Source organism: Eretmochelys imbricata, chromosome 2, assembly GCF_965152235.1.
Source record: "Eretmochelys imbricata isolate rEreImb1 chromosome 2, rEreImb1.hap1, whole genome shotgun sequence".
NCBI lineage: Eukaryota > Metazoa > Chordata > Testudines > Cheloniidae > Eretmochelys > Eretmochelys imbricata.
The window spans coordinates 183,628,386-183,652,882 of record NC_135573.1 but is presented as its reverse complement, the minus strand read 5'-3'; the positions used below and the strand labels follow the sequence as shown (position 1 = coordinate 183,652,882).

At 41.4% G+C, this 24,497-nt stretch overlaps 1 protein-coding gene across 3 annotated transcripts in view; it reads right to left on the bottom strand.

Annotated features, from left to right (window-relative positions):
* The window catches only part of LRRFIP2 (LRR binding FLII interacting protein 2), a 137,861-nt gene that overhangs the window by 11,889 nt on the left and 101,475 nt on the right, over positions 1–24,497 (bottom strand). For 2 of the 3 annotated variants that reach the window (XM_077811069.1, XM_077811070.1), the window contains 4 exons: positions 13,789–13,959; positions 13,098–13,190; positions 2,750–2,882; positions 1,109–1,158 (listed from right to left, as the gene is read on the bottom strand). In XM_077811069.1, the coding sequence (XP_077667195.1) occupies positions 1,109–1,158; positions 2,750–2,882; positions 13,098–13,190; positions 13,789–13,959 (447 nt within the window). Of the gene's footprint in view, positions 1–1,108; positions 1,159–2,749; positions 2,883–3,191; positions 3,294–7,525; positions 7,619–13,097; positions 13,191–13,788; positions 13,960–24,497 lie in introns of all 3 variants that reach the window. The other variant, XM_077811068.1, reaches the window with a different exon arrangement.

Below are 24,497 nucleotides of genomic sequence, written 5' to 3'. Positions count from 1 at the left end.
GCCACCTCAAAATAGAATGATTTTTACAACTACCATGCTCTAATAAGTGATTGTATTTTTATGGTCTAGCCAGTATTTGGCTTCTATTTTGGCTTGAACCCAAAACACCTAGTTATTTGACATTCATCTGAATATTAAAAATAAGGTATCTGGTACACTCTCAATGAAAACAAAGGCTGATAAGAATGGCTAGATCTGTGTCCTGTGCAGCTATACTCCATGCCTTCCCCTAGACCACAAGTTCACAAATTGTGGTCTGTAGATTAGTAGTCTGTGGAACACCTGCTGGTGGTCCACTGGTCACTTGCAGGTCACCAACCACCTCCTCTTTTCTAGTTGCTAAACTGCATTAAAAGTTAATATTCATAATATTTTTCCTTTTAACTAATTGTAGTTATCACAAGAATATTGTGATGATGAATTGGAAGAATCACAACATGGGAGGACAGATTATCCATGAGACACTCTATAGTATGGAAAAGTTTGAGTACTCTTGTCCTGGACAGATCTCTCAGAACACATAACGACCCTGGCTTCTGCTTTCTCTTGAGTCAGCCATACTGGTATTGTTCAAAAATGACTCCCAAACCTTGTTAGATTTTAGTAACTTCCGACTTCTTGTTTTTATAAAAAGAAATAAGAGAAAGAATGAATAAATAGCTACTTCATTTCATATAACCATCACTGATCAATGATGATCTGTAACTGTAAGATGCAAATGAGTCAATCATACAGCACAATGTTAGTATAAAAACGGAGAGGCAGGACGCACCCTCACAAAGATCCATATATACTTCCAATTAGGACCACTCAGAACAACCATAAGGGAAACAGCTTGAAGACCAATTTAGCTATTGCGTAAGACCAAGTTCATGCTGTTCAGGGCACCACAGAGAGGAGTTTAGTAGTTTTTGGCTGACCAAAGTTGGAAGTTTCATTAAAGCTAATATTTTCGTTTAGTTTGTTTTACCTACAGGTTTAGTAGCTTTTTATATTTTATTAATGTACTAACTTTTTTTTTTTTGGGGGGGGGGGGAGACACACTTTTTTAAATCTAACTTATCTATCCCTTTACACAATATTTATGGGAAAAAAAACACTTCTCTACCTGTGACAATAATTCCTCTTTCTCCCCAGCCAGTTTTCGTAGCCGAACATCTAAAAGAACCAAAGAAGATGATCTCAAAATCCAGACGGATTTAAAACCAAAAATTTAATGTTTTATTTTCATTAAGCTTAAAAATAAAAATATTTTTCAAATTTAGCAAAAGTTGTGAATTTAATGATGTGCTGAAAATGACCATTTGAGTTCCTATGGTTTATTGTACTTGCCTAAATGGTTGCAAACATCAATACTTCAAACACATCACTATATTCACAGCAACATGCAGTTCAAATATATCTTTGTAACATATAAAAAGCTAAGTATTTTCTTTACTTTTTAATATATAAAAAGTTTAGCAGCAATAAAGACATCTGAGTAAGGCAATTCCTAGTAGTTAATGAATGGTTGAGGGACTACTGGGGATAATTTATACATTTAACAAAACCAAACCATCTCCCACTTCCTAAAAATACTCACTTTAGTAAAAATACTCAAGACATGGCCAGTTACTGCTATAACCATTTTACCTGTATGTAAACATCCTTTTCCCAACCCTTTATTTCTGTCTTATCTTTCAGATTGCAAGCTCTTCAGGGAAGGGACTGTGCCTCCCTATGTTGTAGAGTACCTATCATGTTGTGTTACTAGAATACAAACAGTAGCTGGGCTAATAGCCTAAACTGCAGCTAAAATAAATTAACTCATCCAGAAAAGATCATTAACCCCTTGAACATACCCTCCCACTCAGTCAGTAGTAAAATCAGAATAGGTCTGACAAGTTCTCAGTTTCTTAGAGAATTATTTTTAAAAATAATGTAAACAAAGCAATAGTGCATCAGAACCACCAAATATGAGTATTAACAATTCTTTCTGTCCATTTCAACATGACTGGGCAATATCAGGACTATTTATTAAATAAATGGTTTAAAACAAAAAACATGCAGTCTTCCATTTAAATTCGTATACTATGTGTACCAACATACAAGGATGTTTCCTTGTGTACTAAGTAATGAAAAAACAAAACAAAAAACAATAATTTGTGCAGTTTAGCTAGGAAAACAAAATTAACTAGGAGCCTGGGAACAGAACCCTAATTTTGTCCACATAGTAGTTTGACTGTGCTAACTGGAACTAGAGCAAACCTTTCTATTCTAAGCAATTAAGAGATACCATCAATTTGCATGAATACAAAAAGTATTTCAAAGGAAATGAGAAGACACAATATACACTCCTATTTCTTGTATACAGGACTTTTCACAAATGGGCTCTTTAAATAGTTCATGTTTTTAAAGAAACATTTATTTCTTAACAAAGAAAATAAGTGTTAATCAAAACACTTTACTAATTCTGCATTTTTATCCAACTATTTCCTAGTTTTCTTAGCTCACTCTAAAGTTACCTCAAAAACAATAAAATGGAGACTGGACCATGAGAATTAACCAACTGCAGATGCCCTCATCGCACCAACAAACAAATATGCTGTTAGGTTAGACACAGGCATTCAGCTTGGCAATGGCACATTTCATAAGTAACGGAAATATCTTTGTGTAGCTCTAAAGTCACAATTTTGGATGTGAACACTGGGGGAAAACAAAAAATCCAGTAAAATCTTTGAAAGACAACATGTATTTAGTATATTTTTACCTAGTGGTCCTTCTCCTGCAGATTCCAAGACTTGAGCAGCTTCCTGCGATACAACTGCTATTGTACCAACCACTGGTTCATGGTTTACATCACCATTTGGAGTACCATCTGGGATTATAACTAACCCGTGTTTCTGAAAAAATAAAAGGAATTTCACTCATACAAAAGAAACCTTTTCTATCCAATTACATTTTACATTTTCAGAAGGTTTTCAACTTGACTGAAACAGTTAAACCAAATGGAAATGTTCCATTTAACTTATGTGAGGATTGGGGGTTTTGGTCCATATTTGGACCAAGCAGCATTACTTATATCATTACCAGAATCAAACCTTTCTTGGGATGTACTGGAGTAGTAACATACTGCTTTCTGTTTTGTGTTGACTATGGTTGATCCCCCATTTCTGTATTTGTATTACTGTATACTACTGCTACTGACATACCTGTCCTGTCTTCATTGCTTCCTTCAGGTCAGCCAACTCATCTCTGAGCTCATCTCGCTCATGCTTAATGGAGTCAAAGTACTCTTTCTGTCTTTCTAGAGCCTGGGTACAGGCAGATAGCAAGAAAAAGAATGGCACAGAGAGAGAGCAATATGATAGGCAGCAGAGAGATTTTATACAATAAGGCAAGCAGCTGAATAAAAGTAAAGAAAGGAGAAGGGGAATATAAAATATTATGTGCAACTTCAATAGCTAACTTTTGCAGTCATATGTTTGCCTCAGTGCCGCATGCTGGTCTTGAAACAATCTTTACCTACAGTAGGCTTGGCAGACTCTATACAATCCAACCATTTGATTCATTACATTGTTTACCAAAATTAATACAGTCCTTCCAAATGTGTCCATTTTAAGGCAATCTCTGCACGGACTTTTCTGCATAGTATTTGTGTCTAGCTGAACTATCCTAGAAAACCCTCATAGTGGGAACAGCTTTGTGATGAGGTATTTTGACAAACGCTTTGGTTAAGTTTAATAAATACCTGCCTCTGGCTTTAAGAGAAACATCTATTTCAGTCCAAATATATATTTACTAACAATTGCATCCAGCCACTCAACAAGCCACCGCACTACTACTGAACAGTCAAGACTCCACATCCTTCTCACAGGCCAAAATACTCGGGGATTTAATTAGTAGAGACTGTAGAATACCACATCCATTACACTAACTACTCTGACTTCTACAGGAGCACAGAGTAGAAATCTTACAATCAAAGTCTGTATATGTTAGTTCCTTTTATTCATTTCTTCTTATCTGCTTCTCTGTTACTTGCATAAATATTTTAGCCATTTGGTTACCAACAAACGTTTTTAGAAACACAAAACTAAGAAAAACTGGCACTAACGACACTACATTAACACAAAAGGGGTCACAACAATCTCATACAGCTATGTGGCAACTATGTTACCCAGAGTTAACACAGACATTTTAGGCCAATTAGGCAGCACTCCAATATTCCATTTAAATTAATTACTACATGCACTATGAATAATCTTGACTATGCGACAACTGCATTATAAATAATCCCAAATAAGAGAGAACTGCACAAATGTAAACACACATTTGCCAAGAAAACTCATCTAACAAATGTTATGTCATGCATGAATCTTTAGGAATAGACTGATATAAAGGAAGAAATGAAGGTAAATAGCTTCACATTGTATTTTCTTCACTTCTCAAATTTACTACAATAGAACCTCAAAGTTACAAGCACCTCAGGAATGGAGGTTGTTCACAACTCTGAAATGTTCATAACTCTGACGAAAACATTACGGTGGTTCTTTCAAAAGTTTACAACTCAACATTGACTTAATACAGCTTTGAAACTTTACTATCTAGAAGAAAAATGCTGCCTTCCCTTTATTTTTTTAGTAGTTTACGTTTAACACAGTACTGTATTACTGTAGGAGATCTTCGCTGCTGCCTGATCTGTGTACTTCCAGTTCCAAATGAGGTGTGGTTGACTGGTCAGTTTAACTCTGGTGTTCGTAACTCTGATGTTCTATTGGATGTTTTACTTTAAATTATTATTGATAGTTTCTAGGGAAAGCAATATTTTTCAATGCACTATGCTGTTCATTTATTTATTTCAACAGGAATAAATGAAACATGCAGCTGAACTGGATTTCATAGATGGAAAAATTAATTTTAAGCACTGCATACTAAAAATATAGGAGTAGTCTAGCAGCTACCCTCTGATGGATATAGAATATTTTAAGAAAAATCATTTTATTACTTATCTACTGTTTCCTCAGACACACTAGATTTCTACAACTAAAATTATAAACTTAAAGTCAAGCCCCTTATTTTTTAAACTCCATAAATGCTTTAATTAGGGCTTGAAAAGTTGACCTGATGCCTACTAGCTAGAGTGCCAAGTGCCACTGCATGCACTCAAAGCTACAATCCTTGCATTTTAAAGGAATAAACAACGTTTATTGTGTATGCTACTAAACTGTAAAATTATCAAATTGCTATTTAATATATATTTTTAAACATACCTTGTTACATATCTCAATTTAGTTATTCACATGTAAAAGAGTCCCTCAACATGGAGTTAGGGTTGTAGGCACTCTGCACTTTCCAGGACTCCTTGTAGCTTACAGAACATGAGAGTTTAATTCCCAAAACCCAAATAACTGACAAAAACAGGAAATGCAGAGTTAAGGTTTCCTTGCACACATGGTATAAGGAGGTTATCATTGCAAGGAAAAAAAAGCCAAAAACACAAATGTTGAAAGAGAGTTCTGTTACACTGCTCACACAACACAGGCACACAACCATAACTCTGCTTCCCTGCTACCCCGTGGGGTTGGCAATAAAAACTGGGAATATTCACTACCAAAACCTTTAGTAACAGAGGTAGGGTTGGTTGTATTTCACCTCACCCCCTGACCATATAACACCAAATTTGCAAAACTACTATTTCCAGTCCCTCTTACTGTCAAAATGTTTTTCAGGACAACTGAGCTCTGCAAGTGCATTGTAGAGCAATTTATTAAGTAAAAGTAGGTCACTTGGGAGGAGGAAACTTTGACTCAGAATTCCTTTGACCAAATATCCCAAAATTTGCCCCACAAAGTCTATCCCAGACCCTGATTTGGCATAGCTATTTTCAAGGCAGTCTGTCTATGCAGGTACACTTTGAAGCGCTCTGAAAAGTAAAAGCAATTTATTGGGGGGAGCAGGGAGGGCAGGGAGGAGACTTATCTCAGGAGACCCTGAATAAATGACTAGATAAATAGTACCTCAGCCGTCAAACTGACATATTGAGTTTCAATCCTATCTGAATGTGTCTGAGAATTTGAGAGAACTTTGAAAAATAGACTTGAAACTGACATGCTGTTTCTATCCTGCTTGTGAACCAGATTTCTGGTTTGCATCATCTTTGCAAACAACTTCTTAGAACCAGAATAAAATTCTAACAACTTACAAAATATAGTGTATTGTACAGCTGCTCAAAGGAGTCCTTAAGATGGGATACAGTGAAAATTGACCAGTCTTGACAAATCCACTGGAGCTTATCATCAGGGAAGATGACAAAAAATAAAAGCTGAGACAAAGATGAAGTCATGGAAAATAAAGGGCTATAGGATCATAGGGGAGGCAAACAGAGAGGAAGAATGTTCGTTCTCCTTTACAAGTGGTAGGGTGGGGTTGGACTTCAATTTTATGAGACACAAAGGCTAAAAACTCTGTTTTTAAAAAAGTTACGGTTTAGATTCTGTAGAAGTTGATGTCACTGGTCTCTACCTCCATGTAGGCAAGTTTAATATTTGCCATGAAATGGTAGCTTTTTCAAGCCCTGGCTACAGGTAAAAAAAATATTCTTAAAAGTTAAGGGACTGTATGCATGACAAACTGAAGTCTTCTATTTAATAAGTTTAATTAAAACAGTTCTATTTTATATAATACCAATCACCATATTATTTAGGCCCTTCAAGCTACTCAGTCTTCTTTCCTCTTTTGTTTGTAATAAGCTTTACAGCATTTAAGCTATAGTATATTTTGTTTAATCTTTTATTCTTCACAGTGCTTTCAAAGTGAAAACCCTGGACTGCTTAAGTGAATGACAGACACATGGTATGTAATCACATTAAACACCTGCATGCTTCTGATGTATTGTGAGGCACATGGCCACAAAACCAATCCTGAGATGTGGGTATGACATATAGCTAGACTTCTTGAAAAAAATATGATTTTATAAGAGTCATTTTATTTAAAAATCAAATAAAACACTACTTTTTGGAATAGATGGCTAACACGTATAGAAGTATTATGAGCGCTTAGATTTCTCCTTGCTTAATATAAAATGTGTAACAAGTTGCTTAATGCATATATAATGCAGTAAATTCAGCATCCAAAATGAGTGTAGTAAGCCATATTTTCAGAACTGAATAGGTGGTTATATATTTTTCATTTTCTGCTTGAAGTATTAGGCACTGGCTCCTGCTAGATGTATGACAACTGACTAGATGGATCCTACGTTTTTATCTTAGTATGGCCAAGCCTACGCTCTTAACCAATTTCTTGGAAGGATAAAATTGTAATTTATCCCTTTCACCCACTGTATATGTAAGTGAAATTCAGTAATATGAAGTGAAGCTCATTTCTTTGTTCCAGTGGGGAAGCCTATGTTACAAATATCAGATTGCAACTGTGTTTAAATGGCTAAAATGTACATGGCCTTCATTTCTTTGGACTGTCCAGAATCCTCTAACAATACCAGTCTATTTCTAAATCAATGATCCCTTTTCCCCCCATATTAGTTTCATACCCCAATTTTTTTATCTTTCCAATTAATTGTCTCCTGGAGGTCAAACACCTCTCTGGTTATGGAGTCTATTTTCTGCTGCATGCGTTGATTCTCCTGCAGTAAATGGGAGGAGGGAAAGAATAAAAGAGGAAAAAGACAGACTAGTAAAGGAAACAAACAGATAAAGGAAACTAAATAGTATAAAATCAATCAAAGAGTCTGTAAGGATGAGAGTTTAAAAACATAGATGGCATCTTAGGTTAATATGACACCTTCCTTTTTCAATCACACAAGGATATTGTAATGTAACTAACTTTTTTTATACACTAATGTTATATGGAGTAGGCACTATATAAAAACTTTTTGATAACGTTATCAGCTGTATCTGTGCATTTCCATGATAGTTTCCACATAATTTGGAAGTAATATCCTTTCTAGAGAAAAAAATACCTTCATGATAGCTCTTCAGCAGAGTGTGTCAAGTATCACATGGACGTGACCTTTTTTAAAAGTTCCTTTCACTATGGACTGAAAAGTTATTCAGCTATTAAAGACGAGACTGGAACCACAGGCCTAGGCATAAATTAATGTAACCCCTTTTTATGTTAATTCTTATAAATTATGACAAATGCAATACGCTAAAGTTCAATGCCACAAAATTAAATTTAATTAAAATATAGCATTGATGCAAGATATTAGAAAAAAGTTAAAACACTGACTTTTACATTTCCTAGCCACTGACTTACCCTTGCAACCTCATTTACTGTAACAGAAAAAGGTATAAACATTACAATTGTCCGATATCAAAATGTTTGCAATGTATTGGATGCTAGCTATAGAAAGTTGAGAACAACATCTGTACCAGTGCAAAACAAGTGTATTTTGGTTGTAATATATTTGGGAAAATGTAATTCATCCCAAGTCGGTGGTCGGGTATGCAGCAAACAGAATACAAACAGGATGATCAGGAAGAAAGAGCACGTTCCTTTGAAAAGGTGCATTATTTATGTATTCTGCTTTCAAAACATGGAAACTCTAGGACATAGTATCTCAGACTATGGATAAGTGTACTGAATCTTTTTTAGCACAGTCACACTGCAATATTTAGGGGTTATTTTTGGCCCAGTAAACTTAGAAAGTTAACCAAAACGCTGAAGTGTTGAAGGCAATACATGAACTAGTGTAAACATTTCAATTTCAGCTCGAGGTATTTGTATTACAACAGTGGTTTTCAACCTTTTTTCATTTGTGGACCCCTAAAATATTTCAAATGGAGATGTGGACCACTTTGGAAATCTTAGACAGTCTGCAGACCCCCAGGGTTCTGTGGACCACAGGTTGAAAACCATTATATTACAAAATATGTAGTAACACAGTAAACATATTAGACATTAATGCCCAAGAAAACAAAACCACAATTTCTAAAGTGATCTGTAAGAAATGTTGCAAAAAGTACTTCTGTAACTCAAAGAACCTTTTCTAACTTTTACACTTGTGTGTGTTGACAGAATATTAGGTTTATCACCTCCTGTTATAAAATGGAAAACAAATAGAAAGAAGGAAAGGAAGAAAGAAAGAAGGAATTGTGTATTTAGACAAAATAAAGCATCCAGCAATGAAATGCTTGTCAACTAATTCTAAGTAATGCACTACTGTGGTCAGAGGTGGCCTTAGCATTTTTGGTGGGTCTACTAAAATTTTTCTTAGGCCCTCAAAATATAACTGATCCCAATCTGTTATAATCATGCCCCTCTATATGGGGCTAGCCTGAGGATTTTGGGGATGATTAGAGAGAATTCTTTGGTATCCCAACAAATCAACTCATTTTGCATCTGTGAATGGAGGAGGTGTCTGTGCCAAAACCAACTTCCTTCTGATCAAGAGAACCCCACTGGTGGTGTTGGGTTATGTGCATAATGCCAACATTTAGAAAAGTATTGCAATGAATAACTGTCTAAATAAGCTGCAAGTGCGGGTGCCCTTTGGCCCCCATTTTGTGAAGTGTCCATGTGGATCTGATGAATATAAGCATTTATATGCTCTTGCACTTTACAAAAGTAATAATCCATACCCTGTGAGGCAGTTAAGTATTCCAGATAAAAAAGCTCTACCAGAAAGGTTCAGTGACCCAGCTAAGGCCACAGAGGGAGTAAGTGTCAGAATCAGGATTAGAATATGCAGGAGATCCTTGCTCTCGGTGCTTAGTCTACTACATGTTGAGAAAAAGACAGTTACAGTGTTCTTCGAGAGGTGTTGCTCATGTCCATTCCATTGTAGGTGTGTGTGCTCGCCACATGCACCGGTGACAGAAGTTTTTCCCTCAGTGGTATGCATAGGGGACCGGCTTTGGTGCCCTTTGGAGTGGCGCACATATGCTGTCGTATAAGGGGCACTGCCAGCAGAGTAGGTCTTTGGGGTGGGTGACCAGGGTGGCTGCCGTGGAATATTGATATGTGAAAGTAGGCGTCCTTCAAATCGAGGACGACATACCAATCTCCTGGATCCAGAGAAGGAATGATGGAGGCCTGGGAGACCATGCGAAACTTCAACTTCTTAAGATACTTGTTGAGGCCTTGCAGGTCCAAAAGAGGGCAGAGACCACCCTGGGCCTTTGGAATGAGAAAATACCAGGAATAAAACGCTTTCCCTTTCTGAAGTGTGGGGACTTCCTCTATGGTCCCGACTTGCAGGAGAGCTTGTACCTCTTGGGCAAGAAGTCACTCCTGAGAAGGGTCCATGAAGAGGGATGGGGAAGAGGGGGTGGGAGGGAGGGATTTTCAATAAACTGTAGGATGTACCCCACTGCCACAGTCCTGAGGACCCAGCGGTCCATTGTTATTGCAGCTCAAGCGGGGAGGGAGGGAGGAAGGAAGGTGGTTGAAAAACAAAAGGAGGTTAGGATCTGTCTGTAGACTGGGATATCATCCTTGAGCGCACCCTCAAAACACCCGATTGTTACCCTAGGGGTAGCGGGAAGAGCCCAACTGGGAGGTAGAGCTGAATTGTTGGCCTTGCCCTTCTTGTGATAGGGCTCTGGTCTGGCTTGACTGCTTGGTCTATGATGTTGTTGAGGTTTGAACCTCTTTCTAGCGGGGGCCGGTGTGTAGAGGCCTAGGAAGTATAGGGTAGCCCTAGAGTCCTTAAGCCCATGTAATTTTGTGTCTGTCTGTTCCACGAATAGAGCCAGGCTGCCAAAAGGGAGGTCTTGGAGCGAAAGCTGGGCCTCTGTCACCAACCCAGAGGACATCAGTCACGATGCCCACCTCATTGCTGCGGCCGAATCCGCCACATCAGAGGCAGCCTGGAGGGAAGCCCTTGCCACCATTTTCCCCTCACCAAGGATGGCAAGGGGCTCTAGTTTGGACTCCTCAGGCAATGAGTCTGCAAATTTGAAGATTGACTGCCAAACATTAAAATCATACCTCCTGAGTAGAGCCTGATGGTTTGCCATTCAGAGTTGGAGGCTGGCAGACAAGTAAACCTTTCTCCCAAATAGCTAAAGCCTCTTGCTGTCCTTATTTTTGGGAGCTGGGCCTGGTTGCCCTTATCAATCTTTTTCATTGGCCGCCAAGACCACTAGGGAGTTCGGGGCTGGGTTGGAGTACAATATTTGAACCGCTTCCTGGGGACATATTACTTCCTGTCCACCCGCTTGGAGATGGCTGGGAGGGAAGATAGGATTTGCCACCAAGCTTTTACAAGCTTTACCACTCCATCATACAAAGGGAGTGCCACTCTGGACAGGGCCACCACAGTCAAGATATCAAACAGGCCATCAGTGGGTTCTGCCAACTCCTCTGCCTCTAACCCCAGGCTCGCTGCCACCTTCTTTAGCAGCTCCTGGTGTGCCCTGGCATTGTCCTGTGGCACTATCTGTGATAGTCCCACCACTGCCTCATCTGGCGAGGGTGGGAGGAGAGGTGACCTCCACTGTGGCTGTCGGAGGCCCGGGGGCACCTTGCTCAGACCCTGCGTCCAAATCCAGGAGCAGGCAGGAAACAGTAGCTGACCTTCTCTCTGACACCCCTGATAGAGAGCGTTGCATGAGGGTCCCTGGGAAAACCCCATGGATTCCAGAATTGCCATGGGGTGGGGCACATTGGCCCTGGGCCATGCATCAGCTGGCGGCCCTGGGGGAACCTCCCCAGGCTTGGCTGAGGATATCCGGCCCGAGGGACCCAGTACCTCCAAAGAGGAGGAGAAGAAACAGTCTTGTCTCGGGGACCACCGCAGTGCCGACGTGGCCTCAAAGTCCTCTTCCTGCCTACTTCCGTGATGCTTGTGGCAGGGGGATTGGTACTGAAGCTCTGGGTCCGAGCTGGTGGCGGAGCTCAGTGGATCGGCAACAGGCATCCAGCAATTGACACCTAGAGATCTGTGTCAGTACTGAGTCAGATGATCAAGAGCAGGATGATGAGGAGTGCTGAGTCGACCCAGGTGATGGGTGCCGCGTGGTTTGGTGATCTATGCCTCAGCACCAGGAATCGGCCACACCGTAACTCCAGTGGGGTCCTTTGCCCCAGGGAGTGATATTTCCTGTCCAGAGACCAGTGTCATTCTGAGAACCAGTGGTGCATTGTGGCCCTGTATCTGCCATTGGTGCCATCCCATGGGGAACTGTTGCTTAGAGTCCCGCGAATAGGGCCAGGAACTTCAGTTGGTCTGGGCAGGTCAGAAGCGCCTCGCTGGGAATTGTCGCTTTGACGTCGACCGTCGCGGTTCTAGGGACCAATGCCGCACCGACAGGAACTGTGGTTCAGGACCTAGTGCTGGCTTCCCCCTGGAGATGGCCACGTCTTGGCAAGGCATCAGGGACACCAGTAAAGACAAATGTCTTTTGCAGCCTGGAAGGCCTCCAGTGTGGACAGGACTTCCAGGTGCAGGGGATCTCTGCCATTACCTGGGGTGGGCAGTTGGTCCCTAGGAGGGCTCGTTGGTCTAGCTGGCAATGTCAGTGCCTGGCTGGGCTCTAGAGACTTACTGCCTCGCAAGGGCCTATCCTCTCCAGACTTTCCCTTTGCCATACAGAAGGTCAGGGAACGCCTCTCCCCAGGTGCTTCTTTTGCTTCGAAGCTGGTACAGGGGACTGGGACCGGCACCAGGAGGCCGGTGCACTATGCACCAATGCTGCCGTACTTGGTGCAGAGTCTGAGTTTGGCAGCTCAACTAGCCCAGTATCCCATCTTCCAGGTGCCCCAGAGGGAATGGACGGAATAGGTAATCATCAAGTGATCCACTCTCTGTCACCCATTCCCAGTTTCTGGCAAACAGAGGCTCAGGACACCATCCCTGCCCATCCTGGCTAATAGCCATTGATGGACCTAGCCTCCATGAATTTTTCTAGTTCTTTTTTGAACCCTGTTATAGTCTTGGCCTTCAGAGCATCCTCTGGCAAAGAGTTCCACAGGTTGACCGTGCGTGGTGTGAAGAAATACTTCCTTTTGTTTGTTTTAAATATGCTACCTATTAATTTCATTTGGTGACCCCTAGTTCTTGTGTTATGAGAAGGCGTAAACACCACTTCCTTATTTACTTTCTCCCTCACATATTTCCGTTAGTACAGCCATATGACTGACACTGAATGTGTACAAACCTCTATTAGTTCATCTCTCTGACGAAGGCCCTCTTTAAGTTCATCCATCTTATGCTGTAGAATACTGCACGTGTGTTTCTGCCTTTCCAATTCCTATATTAAACAAATATCAGTTAAGCAGCACATGCTTTGTTGAGGGTTGGACACATACATTTTCAATATAAATTAAAATAAACATGAACATCAGTAAATAATAGTCTTAGCAATGATTTCCTGCCGCAGTTCAGACTCCTTAACAGTTAGAATATACAGGTTCAGGGTTTGAATAGTTTTCCAGACACTAAGTATCTAAACCACTAAACCTACTAGCTGGGAATGTGGGCAACCCACCAACAAGGTGTAAGTGCAATGAGCTGGTGAGAAGCTCACCAGATTATTGAATCTGCACAATGCTCTTTTTGTATTATATTTTCTAGCTGGTGTTGAAAAATTTGGGGCCTGGACCTTTGTGAAAAGGAGAAATCTAAGTGACTGACAAAATCATGATTCCCTCCCAACACACACACACACTCTTACACTTACTTCAACAGAACATTCCGGGTCTTAATAATTTTCAATCATGATATGGCTTCTCTGTCATATCTGATTAAAATATAACCTCGCTATTCAAGGTAGCTACTGACCATAAGGCTCTATTTTCATTAAAAATTCAGTCTTGTATAATACAGTTTAATACACAAAATATCAGTACCTTTGACTTCTCTTCATTTTCCCTATAGAACTCTGCCATCTGCTCTTCCCTCTCCTCAATGACATCCTTTAGCGTATCCACTTGATAAATCAAATTGTTTTTCTCATTATCTAGCTGAGCATTGGAAACCATAGCTTTCTTATATTTCTCTTCAACTTCAGATAGAGAATCCTGCACAGATGTTAGAAACGTTAGCATTACTTTAACTGTTTGATGCTTCAGAATAAATGCTACATGTGAACATAATACTCAAGAGCTTACATTTGTTTTGAACTAAAATCATACCAACATTTTAATTTACTAAGTACTGTTTGAGGTCTTTCTTTAGAAATATAAATTAAATTACAGTAAGTTTCTATTATTTAGTTTATAGTGTTAATTGCACTGCAAAATCGTTGCAAATGTATGCAACAAATTACAGAATAACTGTTCACCTGCATTTTTTCCTGCACCACCCCTGGAACTTAGAATCTTACTATTATGTCTAACTTTGGAAGATGTAGGAGCTATTTCCCCCTTAACTATACATTTTCTTTTTTCTGTCAGTTTGTGTCACAGCCACAACATTTGTTCAGTGTTTGCATGTGTAAATGTTTTTAGGAATTCAGTAAAATTACAAAGATAAGAGCTAAAATGATTAACCAAATAAATCACCTAAAAGTATGAAAGAAAATCTCCCAATGATTAAGAGTGATTTTAACTAATAAGTTTATTTTGGCAGGTTAAAAAACCAGATACTTTAACACATCAACACCACCACAATCACTAAAATGTGCTTAGTGTTTTATAGCTCAGAACTTAAGTTTTAATATGGCCACAGACATTTTAGTAATCATTCCATGTGGTTTTGGAGAAATCAGTGTTTAAAGAGAAGCTTTTGTGCCTCTAGCTGCTTAGCTCTTTTACCAGTTGTGGCATATGCATCTCATTTACTTTTTGGAGAACTCCACAGTTTTGATTCACATACTTGGTACTAATCTGTCTAAATAAGGTCTTTGGTTGAAGAGAAGGTGCATGTGCACAGTCTGCTATATACCTAGTCAACCACTCTTACCCAATTCTTCTCTGTCCTGAGGGTCAAATCGATCATGTAAACTCAATTTTCAAGCACAGTAGCAAAATGTCAACTATTCACATAATAGAGAAACTATTAGCCTACTTGTATCCTTGAAATATGCAGTGATCTTAATACAAGATAATTTTAAAGTGCAAAATCTCCGTATCATAGAATCATATACATTAGAGGTGGAAAAGACCTGTTAGATCATCAAATCCATCTTCTTGCCAGTGTAGGACTGTTCCCGTACTATACATTCTCTAGCGTTCTGTTGTCTATTTTTCAAAGTCGGAACTGATGGCATTTCCACCAATTCCACTTTCTGAAGGAGACTATTCCATAATCTAACACATTTTAATTATTGGGAAGCTGTTCCTTCTAGCCCAAATCTTCCTTTTCACAATTTCATCTAATTATGTCTACTCATACCTCCTCTTCCAACTTCCAGGATCCAGAAGCCCAGTGCTGGAGATACACCATATCTCAAGCACCCTTCTCAGAACAAAAACTTCCAAATGCCATTCTGAATTAGAATGACAGTATTCGGAAGAAATTGGTATCTAGGGTCCCAGAATAATCGTGCATGGATAAATTCATAGATTAAATTTGCAGAACATGATGGTTTATGAGTATGATGAAAAAGCATTCATTTGTTCTATGTTTCACCAGAAAATAAAGGATATCTTCAAAGTGGATATCTTCATATCAGAAAATGGAAAACCATAACAAATAAAAATTACAGGTAAGGAAATGTTTCATGCGTCTCCATACTCTGGAAAGTAGCAAACAGTAACCAGAGATTAAAGTCAGGGTGGGACAAAGAAAAACCAATTAAAATATAGATAAAAGCTTTATACAACTATATACAAAGGAATTTCTAATTTTAGATTAAGAGTAGCATAAACACAACTTCTGTTGAGGTCACTATGACAATTCTGCAATGAATGGTGAAAGCATTAATTGTTGAAAACTAAGTGTCTGCCTTGCAGATCTCATCAACAGTAGCTCTTATTTCTTCTGCTTATGAAGTGGTTGTTTTTCTAGTTGAGCATGCATTGAGTCCCTGACAGATACATTTATCAGCCTTAAAGTGTTTTTGTGCCCATGAAAAGAACATTAGTTTTATGTCATTCCTTAGTAAGATCAAATAAAGTTTTATGGCCCTTAGTATTTCCAAAGGATATATAGATGGGGGGTGGGGAGGAGGAAGAGAAGCTTAAATGGAAGTTAAAAGGAACAGACAAGAGTGACATACCTGCAAGCTGCAAGGAAACTTCTGAAAAACACAATAATAGAGGCTCACACAATATGTTTGCCCACCCCCCCACGGCAAAAGAAAAACACAGAAAGACGACCAACAACAAAAAAAAAAGTACAAGAGGTGGCTAGAGATAAAGACATTTTAAAAAACTGAAAGTCAAATCCTACTGAGGAAAATACAAAGGATCGAACTCTGGCAAGTCAAGTGTAAAAATATAATTAGGCAGGTAAGAGTATGAAGACCAACTAGCAAAAGACAAAAACTAAGAGCAAAAGTGGTTAAGTGCATCAGAAGCAAGAAGCCCACCAAACTACCGGTGGAATCACAGGATAATTGAGATGCTAAAGGAGCACTCAAGGAAAACAGGCTGAGGAGAAGCAAAATGATTTCTTTGCATCAGTCTTCACTGCAGAGGATGTGAGGAAGGTTCCCACACCTGAGACCTTTTTTTAGGTGACAAATCTGAGGAACTGTCCAAGATTGAGGTATCAATAAAGATGATTTTGGAATAAACTGATAAATTAAACAGTAATAAGTCACCAGGACCAGACGTTATTTACAAAAGAGTTCTGAGTAACTCAAATATGAAATCACAGAACTATTAACTGTGGTATGTTACTTATTGCTTAAATCAGATGACTGATGATTAGTCAACATAATGCCGATTTTTAACAAAGGCTTCGAAGGTGATCCTGGCAACTACAGGCCAGGAAGCCTAAACTTCAGTACCCAGGCAAATTGTTTGAAATTATAGTAAAGAATGATCAGAAACAGATTAACACAGTATACTGGGGAAGAGTCAACACGTAAAGGGAAATCATGCCTTGCCAAATCTATTAGAATTCTCTGAGGGTGTCAAATGTGGGGACCAGGGTGATATAATAAATACAGTATACTTGGTCTTTCAGAAAGCCTTTGACAAGGTCCCTCACCAAAGGCTCTTAGCAAAGTAGGCAGTCATGGGTAAGAGGGAAGGCCCTCTAATGGATCAACAACAGGTTAAAAGATAGGAAACAAAGGGTAGGAACAAATGGTCAGTTTTCACCGTGGAGAGAACTAAATAGCAGGGTCCCCAAAGGATTCGTACTGGGACAAGTGCTGTTCAACATTCATAAATCACCTGGAAAAAGGGGTAAACAGTGAGGTAGCAACATTTGCAGATGACACTAAATTACTCAAGGTAGTTAAAATCGAAATCTGATTACAAAGAGTTACAAAGCGATCTCACAAAATTGGGTGACGGGGCAACAAAATGGCAGATGAAGTTAATTGGTGATAAATGCAAAAGTAATGCACATTGGAAAACATAATCCCAACTATAAATACAAAATGAAGGGATCTAAATTAGCTGTTACCACTCAAGATAGATAAGAGTGATTGCCAACAGTTCTCTGAAAACATCTGCTCAGTGTGCAGCAGCAGTCAAAAAAAGTAACAGAATATGAAGAATAAGAAAGAAAAATATCAAGGTCACTAATTAAATAAATGCTACGCCCATACCTTGAATAATGCATGCTCTTTGGTCACTCCATCTCAAAAGATGGACATTAAAATTGGAAAATAGTACTGAGAAGGGCAACAAAAATGATTAGGGGTACGGAACAGCTTCCATATGAGAAAAGATTCAAAAGACTGGGACTGTTCAGTTTTGAAAAGAAATGCCTAAGAGGGGATATCATAGAGGTCTATAAAATCATGAATGGTGTGGAGAAAGTGAATAGGGAAGCAGAATTTAACCCTTCACATAATACAAGAACCGGGAGTCACACCCATAGAAATTAACAGGCATAAAAGAAACATAAGTACTTCTCCACAAAACATAAAGCCAATCTGTGGAACTCGCAATGAGGGGACGTTGCAAAGGCCAAAAGTATAACTGGCTTCAAAAAAGAATTGGATAAATTCATGGAGGAAAGGTCTATCAGTGGCTATTAGCCAAGATGATTAGGGACGCAATCCCATGCTTTGGGTGTCCCTAAACGTCTGACTGCCAGAAGATGGGACTGGATGACCAGGGATGGATCACCTGATAATTGCTCTGTTCTGTTCATTCCCTCTGAACATCTTGCAGGACCACTGTCAGAAAACAGGATACCAGACTAGCTGGACCACTGGTCTGAACCAGTATGTTCTCATGTTAAAGTAGAAAGATATTCTATTGGGGACAAAAAACCACAAATATCTCTGGCAAAACCTGCAAGTACAGGTCTTTAATAAAAGGGGTCCCTTTGTTCACGTATTTTTCTAGTTGAAGTGACTGCTGAAAAAAAGGGAAATTTTCTCATCATGAGGAAAAGGCAGGTGTCCCACAGAAAAAGACTTGGTGAGAGCTTGGAGGACAAAATTCAAATTCCATTGCGCAACAGGTTGATTTTTAGTTTCTGATGCCTTAGCCCTGGTCTACAGTAGGAGCTGAGGTCGAATTTAGCAGCGTTAAATCAATTTAACCCTGCGCCCGTCCACACGACAAAGCCCTTTTTTCGACTTAAAGGGCTCTTAAAATCGATTTCCTTACTTCACCCCTGACAAGGGGATTAGCGCTGAAATCGGCCTTGCGGGGTCGAATTTGGGGTACTGTGGACACAATTAGATGGTATTGGCCTCCGGAAGCTATCCCAGAGTGCTCCATTGTGACCGCTCTGGACAGCACTCTCAACTCAGATGCACTGGCCAGGTAGACAGGAAAAGGTCTGCGAACTTTTGAATTTCCATTTCCTCTTTTGCCAGCATGGGAAGCTGCAGGTGAGTGAAGAGCTCATCAGCAGAGGTGACCATGGAGTCCCAGAATTGCAAAAGAGCTCCAGCATGGACTGAACGGGAGGTATGGGATCTGATCACTGTATGGGGAGAGGAATCCGTCCGATCAGAACTCCGTTCCAGTTTTCGAAATGCCAAAACATTCCTCAAAATCTCCCAGGACATGAAGGACAGAGGCCATAACAGGGACCCGAAGCAGTGCCGTGTGGAGCTGAGGCAAGCCTACCAGAAAACCAGAGAGGCGAACGGCCGCTCTGGGTCAGAGCCCCAAACATGCCGCTTCTATGATGAGCTGCAAGCCATTTTAGGGGGTTCAGCCACCACTACCCTAGTTGTGTTGTTTGACTCCTTCAATGGAGATGGAGGCAATGCAGAACCAGATTTTGGGGACGAGGAAGATGATGAGGAGGAGGTTGTAGATAGCTCACAGCAAGCAAGCGGAGAAACCGATTTTCCCGACAGCCAGGAACTGTTTCTCACCCTGGACCTGGAGCCAGTACCCCCCGAACCCACCCAAGGCTGCCTCCCAGACCCGCCAGGTGGAGAAGGGACCTCTGGTGAGTGTAACTTTTAAAATACTATACATGGTTTAAAAGCAAGCATGTTTAATAATTAATTTGCCCTGGCATTTGCGCCTCTCCTGGATGTGCTCCCAAAGCCTTTGCAAAAGGTTTCTGGGGAGGGCAGCCTTATTCCATCCACCATGGTAAGACACTTTACCACTCCAGGCCAGTAGCACGTACTCGGGAATCATTGTAGAACAAAGCATTGCAGTGTATGTTTGCTGGCGTTCAAACATCCATTCTTTATCTCTCTGTGTCATCCTCAGGAGAGTGATATCATTCATGGTCACCTGGTTGAAACAGGGTGCTTTTCTTAAGGGGACATTCAGAGGTGCCCGTTCCTGCTGGGCTGTTTGCCTGTGGCTGAACAGAAATGTTCCTCGCTGTTAACCATGGGGATGGGGGGAGGCAAAATGCGACCTTGGTACGAAAGCACATGTACTGTGTGTAATGTTAACACCACAGTTTACCGTGAAAGAATGTACCCATTGTTCTATAAAATGTGTATTTTTAAATACCACTGTCCCTTTTGTTTTCTCTACCATCTGCATGTGTTTCAAGGATCACAGGATCTTCTCCTTCCCAGAGGCTAGTGAAGATTAGAAGGCGAAAAAAACGCACTCGCGATGAAATGTTCTCTGAGCTCATGCTGTCCTCCCACACTGACAGAGCACAGACAAATGCATGGAGGCAGACAACGTCAGAGTGCAGGAAAGCACAAAATGACCGGGAGGAGAGTAAGTGGCGGGCTGAGGAGAGGGCTGAAGCTGAAAGGTGGCGGCAGCGTGATGAGAGGAGGCAGGATTCAATGCTGAGGCTGCTGGAGGATCAAACTGATGTGCTCCAGCATATGGTTGAGCTGCAGGAAAGGCAGCTAGACCGCAGACCACTGCTACAGCCCCTGTGTAACCAACCGCCCTCCTCCCCAAGTTCCATGGCCTCCTCACCCAGATGCCCAAGAACACGGGGGGGAGGGGGGGGCGCAGGGGGGCCCTCCGGCCACCCAGCCACTCCACCCCAGAGGATTGCTCAAGCAACAGAAGGCTGGCATTCAATAAGTTTTAAACTTTTAAAGTGCTGTGTGGCCTTGTCCTTCTCTCCTCCACCACCCCTCCTGGTGCTTCTCTCCTCCACCACCCCTCCTGGTGCTTCTCTCCTCCACCACCCCTCCTGGGCTACGTTGGTAGTTATCCCCTATTTGTGTGATGAATTAATAAAGAATGCATGAATGTGAAGCAACAATGACTTTATTGCCTCTGCAAGCGGTGATCAAAGGGAGGAGAGGAGGGTGGTTAGCTTACAGGGAAGTAGAGTGAACAAAGGTGTGGGGGGTTTCATCAAGTAGAAACAAAAACTTCCACACCGTAGCCTGGCCAATCATGAAATTGGTTTTCAAAGCTTCTCTGATGCGCACCGCGCTCTTCTGTGCTCTTCTAACCGCCTTCTAATTTGCCTCAACTGCCCACCCCACCATAAACGTCTCCCCCTTACTCTCACAGATATTGTGGAGCGCACAACAAACCGTAATAACAGTGGGAATATCGCTGAGGTCTAACCGAGTCAGTAAACTGCGCCAGCATGCTTTTAAACGTCCAAATGCACATTTTACCACCATTCTGCACTTGCTCAGCCTGTAGTTGAACAGCTCCTGACTACTGTCCAAGCTGCCTGTGTACATCTTCATGAGACACGGCATTAAGGGGTAGGCTGGGTCCCCAAGGATAACTATAGGCATTTCAACATCCCCAACAGTTATTTTCTGTTCTGGGAATAAAGTCCCTTCCTGCAGCTTTTGAAACAGACCAGAGTTCCTGAAGATGTGAGCGTCATGTTCCTTTCCCGGCCATCCCATGTTGATGTTGGTGAAATATCCCTTGTGATCCACCAGTGCTTGCAGCACCATTGAAAAGTACCCCTTGCGGTTTATTTACTCGCCGGCTTGGTGCTCCGGTGCCAAGATAGGGATATGGATTCCGTCTGTGGCCCCACCACAGTTAGGAAATCTCACTGCAGCAAAGCCATCCACTATGACCTGCACATTTCCCAGGGTCACTACTCTTGATATCAGCAGATCTTTGATTGCGTTGGCTACTTGCATCACAGCAGCCCCCACAGTAGATTTGCCCACTCCAAATTGATTCCCGACTGACCGGTAGATGTCTGGCATTGCAAGCTTCCATAGGGCTATTGCCACTCGCTTCACAACTGTGAGGGCTGCTCTCATCTTGGTATTCTTGTGCCTCAGGGTAGGGGAAAGCAAGTCACAAAGTTCCATGAAAGTGCCCTTATGCATGCAAAAGTTTCGCAGCCACTGGGAATCGTCCCAGACCTGGAACACTATGCGTCCCACCAGTCTGTGCTTGTTTCCCGGGCCCAGAATCAGTATTCCATGGCATGAACCTGCCCCATTAGCACCATGATGCACACACTGCCAGGGTCCGTGCTTTGAGAGAAGTCTGTGTCCATGTCCTCATCACTCTTGTCACCGCGCTGATGTCGCCTACTCGCCCGGTTTTGCTTTGCCAGGTTCTTGTGCTGCATATACTGCTGGATAATATGCGTGGTGTTTAATGTGCTCCTAATTGCCAAAGTGATCTGAGCGGGCTCCATGCTTGCTGTGGTATGGCGTCTGCACAGAAAAAAGGCGCGGAACGATTGTCTGCCGTTGCCCTGACGGAGGGAGGGGTGACTGACGACATGGCTTACAGGGTTGGCTTACAGGGAATTAAAATCAACGAAGGGGGTGGCTTTACATCAAGGAGAAACAAAAACAACTGTCACACAGAATGGCCCCCTCAAGGATTGAACTCAAAACCCTGGGTTTAGCAGGCCAATGGTCAACCCACTAAGCTATCCCTCCCTCTGGTATTTCAGGCAGGACTGAATCTCCATTAAAGTTTTCAAGGTGCCCTTGACAGACCTCACCAAAACGATTGTCGGCTGTTGATTTCACGGAGGGAGCGAGGGAGCAAGGGAGCAAATGAATACAAAGCACATTTTGTCTATTTCTTGTTTTGATCCACTCAATCTATCTTTTACATCTTTGGCTGGCAGCAGATGGTGCAGTAGGACTGCAAGCCATCCACATCTCCTGGCTGCCCCGCAGAAGATGGTGCAATACGACTGCTAGCCATCCTCATCTCCTGCCTGTTCACCATAAGATGGTTCAATAGGACTGCCTGCAGGATTAAAGAGAATGACCTGGTCGAGTCACTCCTAATTTAGTCCCTGCGCCCATATCTGCCCTGGCGCTCCTGACCGACCTTACAGAGGCAGCGAGGAGCACCTCGGACACGATGAGGATGGTTTTCAGGCCTATTGCACCGTCTGCTGCCACAGGGCAATGGGTTGCTGCTGCTGTGTAGCAATGCAGTACCGCGTCTGCCAGCACCCAGGAGACATACGGTGACAGTGAGCTGAGCGGGCTCCATGCTTGCCATGGTATGGCATCTGCACAGGTAACTCAGGAAAAAAGGCGCGAAACAATTGTCTGCTGTTGCTTTCACAGAGGGAGGGAGGGCCTGATGACGTGTACCCAGAACCACCCGCAACAATGTTTTTTGCCCCATCAGGCATTGGGATCTCAACCCAGAATTCCAATGGGCAGCGGACACTGCGGGAACTGTGGGATAGCTAGCCACAGTGCAACACTCCGGAAGTCGACGCTAGCCTCGGTACTGTGGAAGCACTCTGCCGAGTTAATGCATTTAATGCACTTAGAGCATTTTGTGTGAGGGGACACACAATCGGCTACATAAAAACGATTTCTAAAAAACCGACTTCTATAAATTTGACCTAATTTCGTAGTGTAGACATACCCTTACAGACTGAGAAAATCTGCAGATAAGAGCTTGAAGAAGTGACTTTTCAGACGAGAGAAAATGGATTGTTTTTGAACAGACACCTGGCTTAAAATAACTGAGGCACGGGCCACTCTGAAAACTGGACAACTGAGAATTAGTATTCCTTCCCTAGTGGCCTAAAAGGCATTTATTGTCCTTTGATCATACCAGGAAAACCATATATTTCACATTCTTTTATATATTCTGAATATGCATAGCTTTCTTGATATAATGAGGAAATCTACCAGTTCTCTGGAGTAATCAGGTGAGACAAGGCTTTAGTTTTGAGGTTCCAACTAGCAAGAGCAGTCTCCATGAGGACTTTGATGAATTAAGTCCTTCGTAAGTGGCAGCTCCCAATGGTCTGATTTCAAGACTTACTAAGGCACAGTCCTCCCAAATATTTTAAATTGTACTTTCTCTGTTGGCAACGGTAAAGTTGAAGACACATCCAATGGAAAGAAAAAAAATACACCCATCTTTGAAGGTGGTTGATGCCAATGTCTGGAGTAAGATAAAAGGACCTGTTTGTTGAGTTGATTTGAAAACAATCAAAAAAAGTGTCTGTTTAATTAACCATTTCTGGATGAGAAGCTGAAAAAATGTTAATTCAGTTTCTATTCTCACGGGAACTGAAGGACTTCTTAAGGCTTATTATTATATATATTTTTTGCAAGTAGTGCCTCCCTGCCTGCTGCAATAAGTGAGGGTGGAACCATTGTTTTTTCTATATGTAGAGATATTTTGGAGATGGCACCATTTTTGGAAGGAGACATTACAATATCCCTCTGCACTCTCAGTTTCAAAAGGTGAAATTGAATGAGTTTATATTCGAGATCACGGGACTAAGTGATTTCCCATCTCAGCACAGTAGCCAGCTTGCCTATACCGTTATGCACAAGGAAGGAAACTTGCCACTTGAGTGAGCTATGAAAAGGATAGGATAGCCCAAACAACTTGTTCATACTCTTGTATCGCTAGTTTCATTTGCCAGGAGGAAGTGCAAAAGAACTCAACGTTATATTATGGCTCAATGGACTATGTCTGCACAGAAGATCATCAGAAGTTGCAGGAACTAGAGCGCTGATACTGAATGGGCTTGGAACACTGGAAAAATCAGACTTGATCTTCTGAAATAGATTCTGGGGTGGCAAGACCTCTATATCAAGTTGATCACAGACTCATGTTGTTGAGTTCGTCTGGTGGTCTGAAGAGAGTCCCAGGCTATT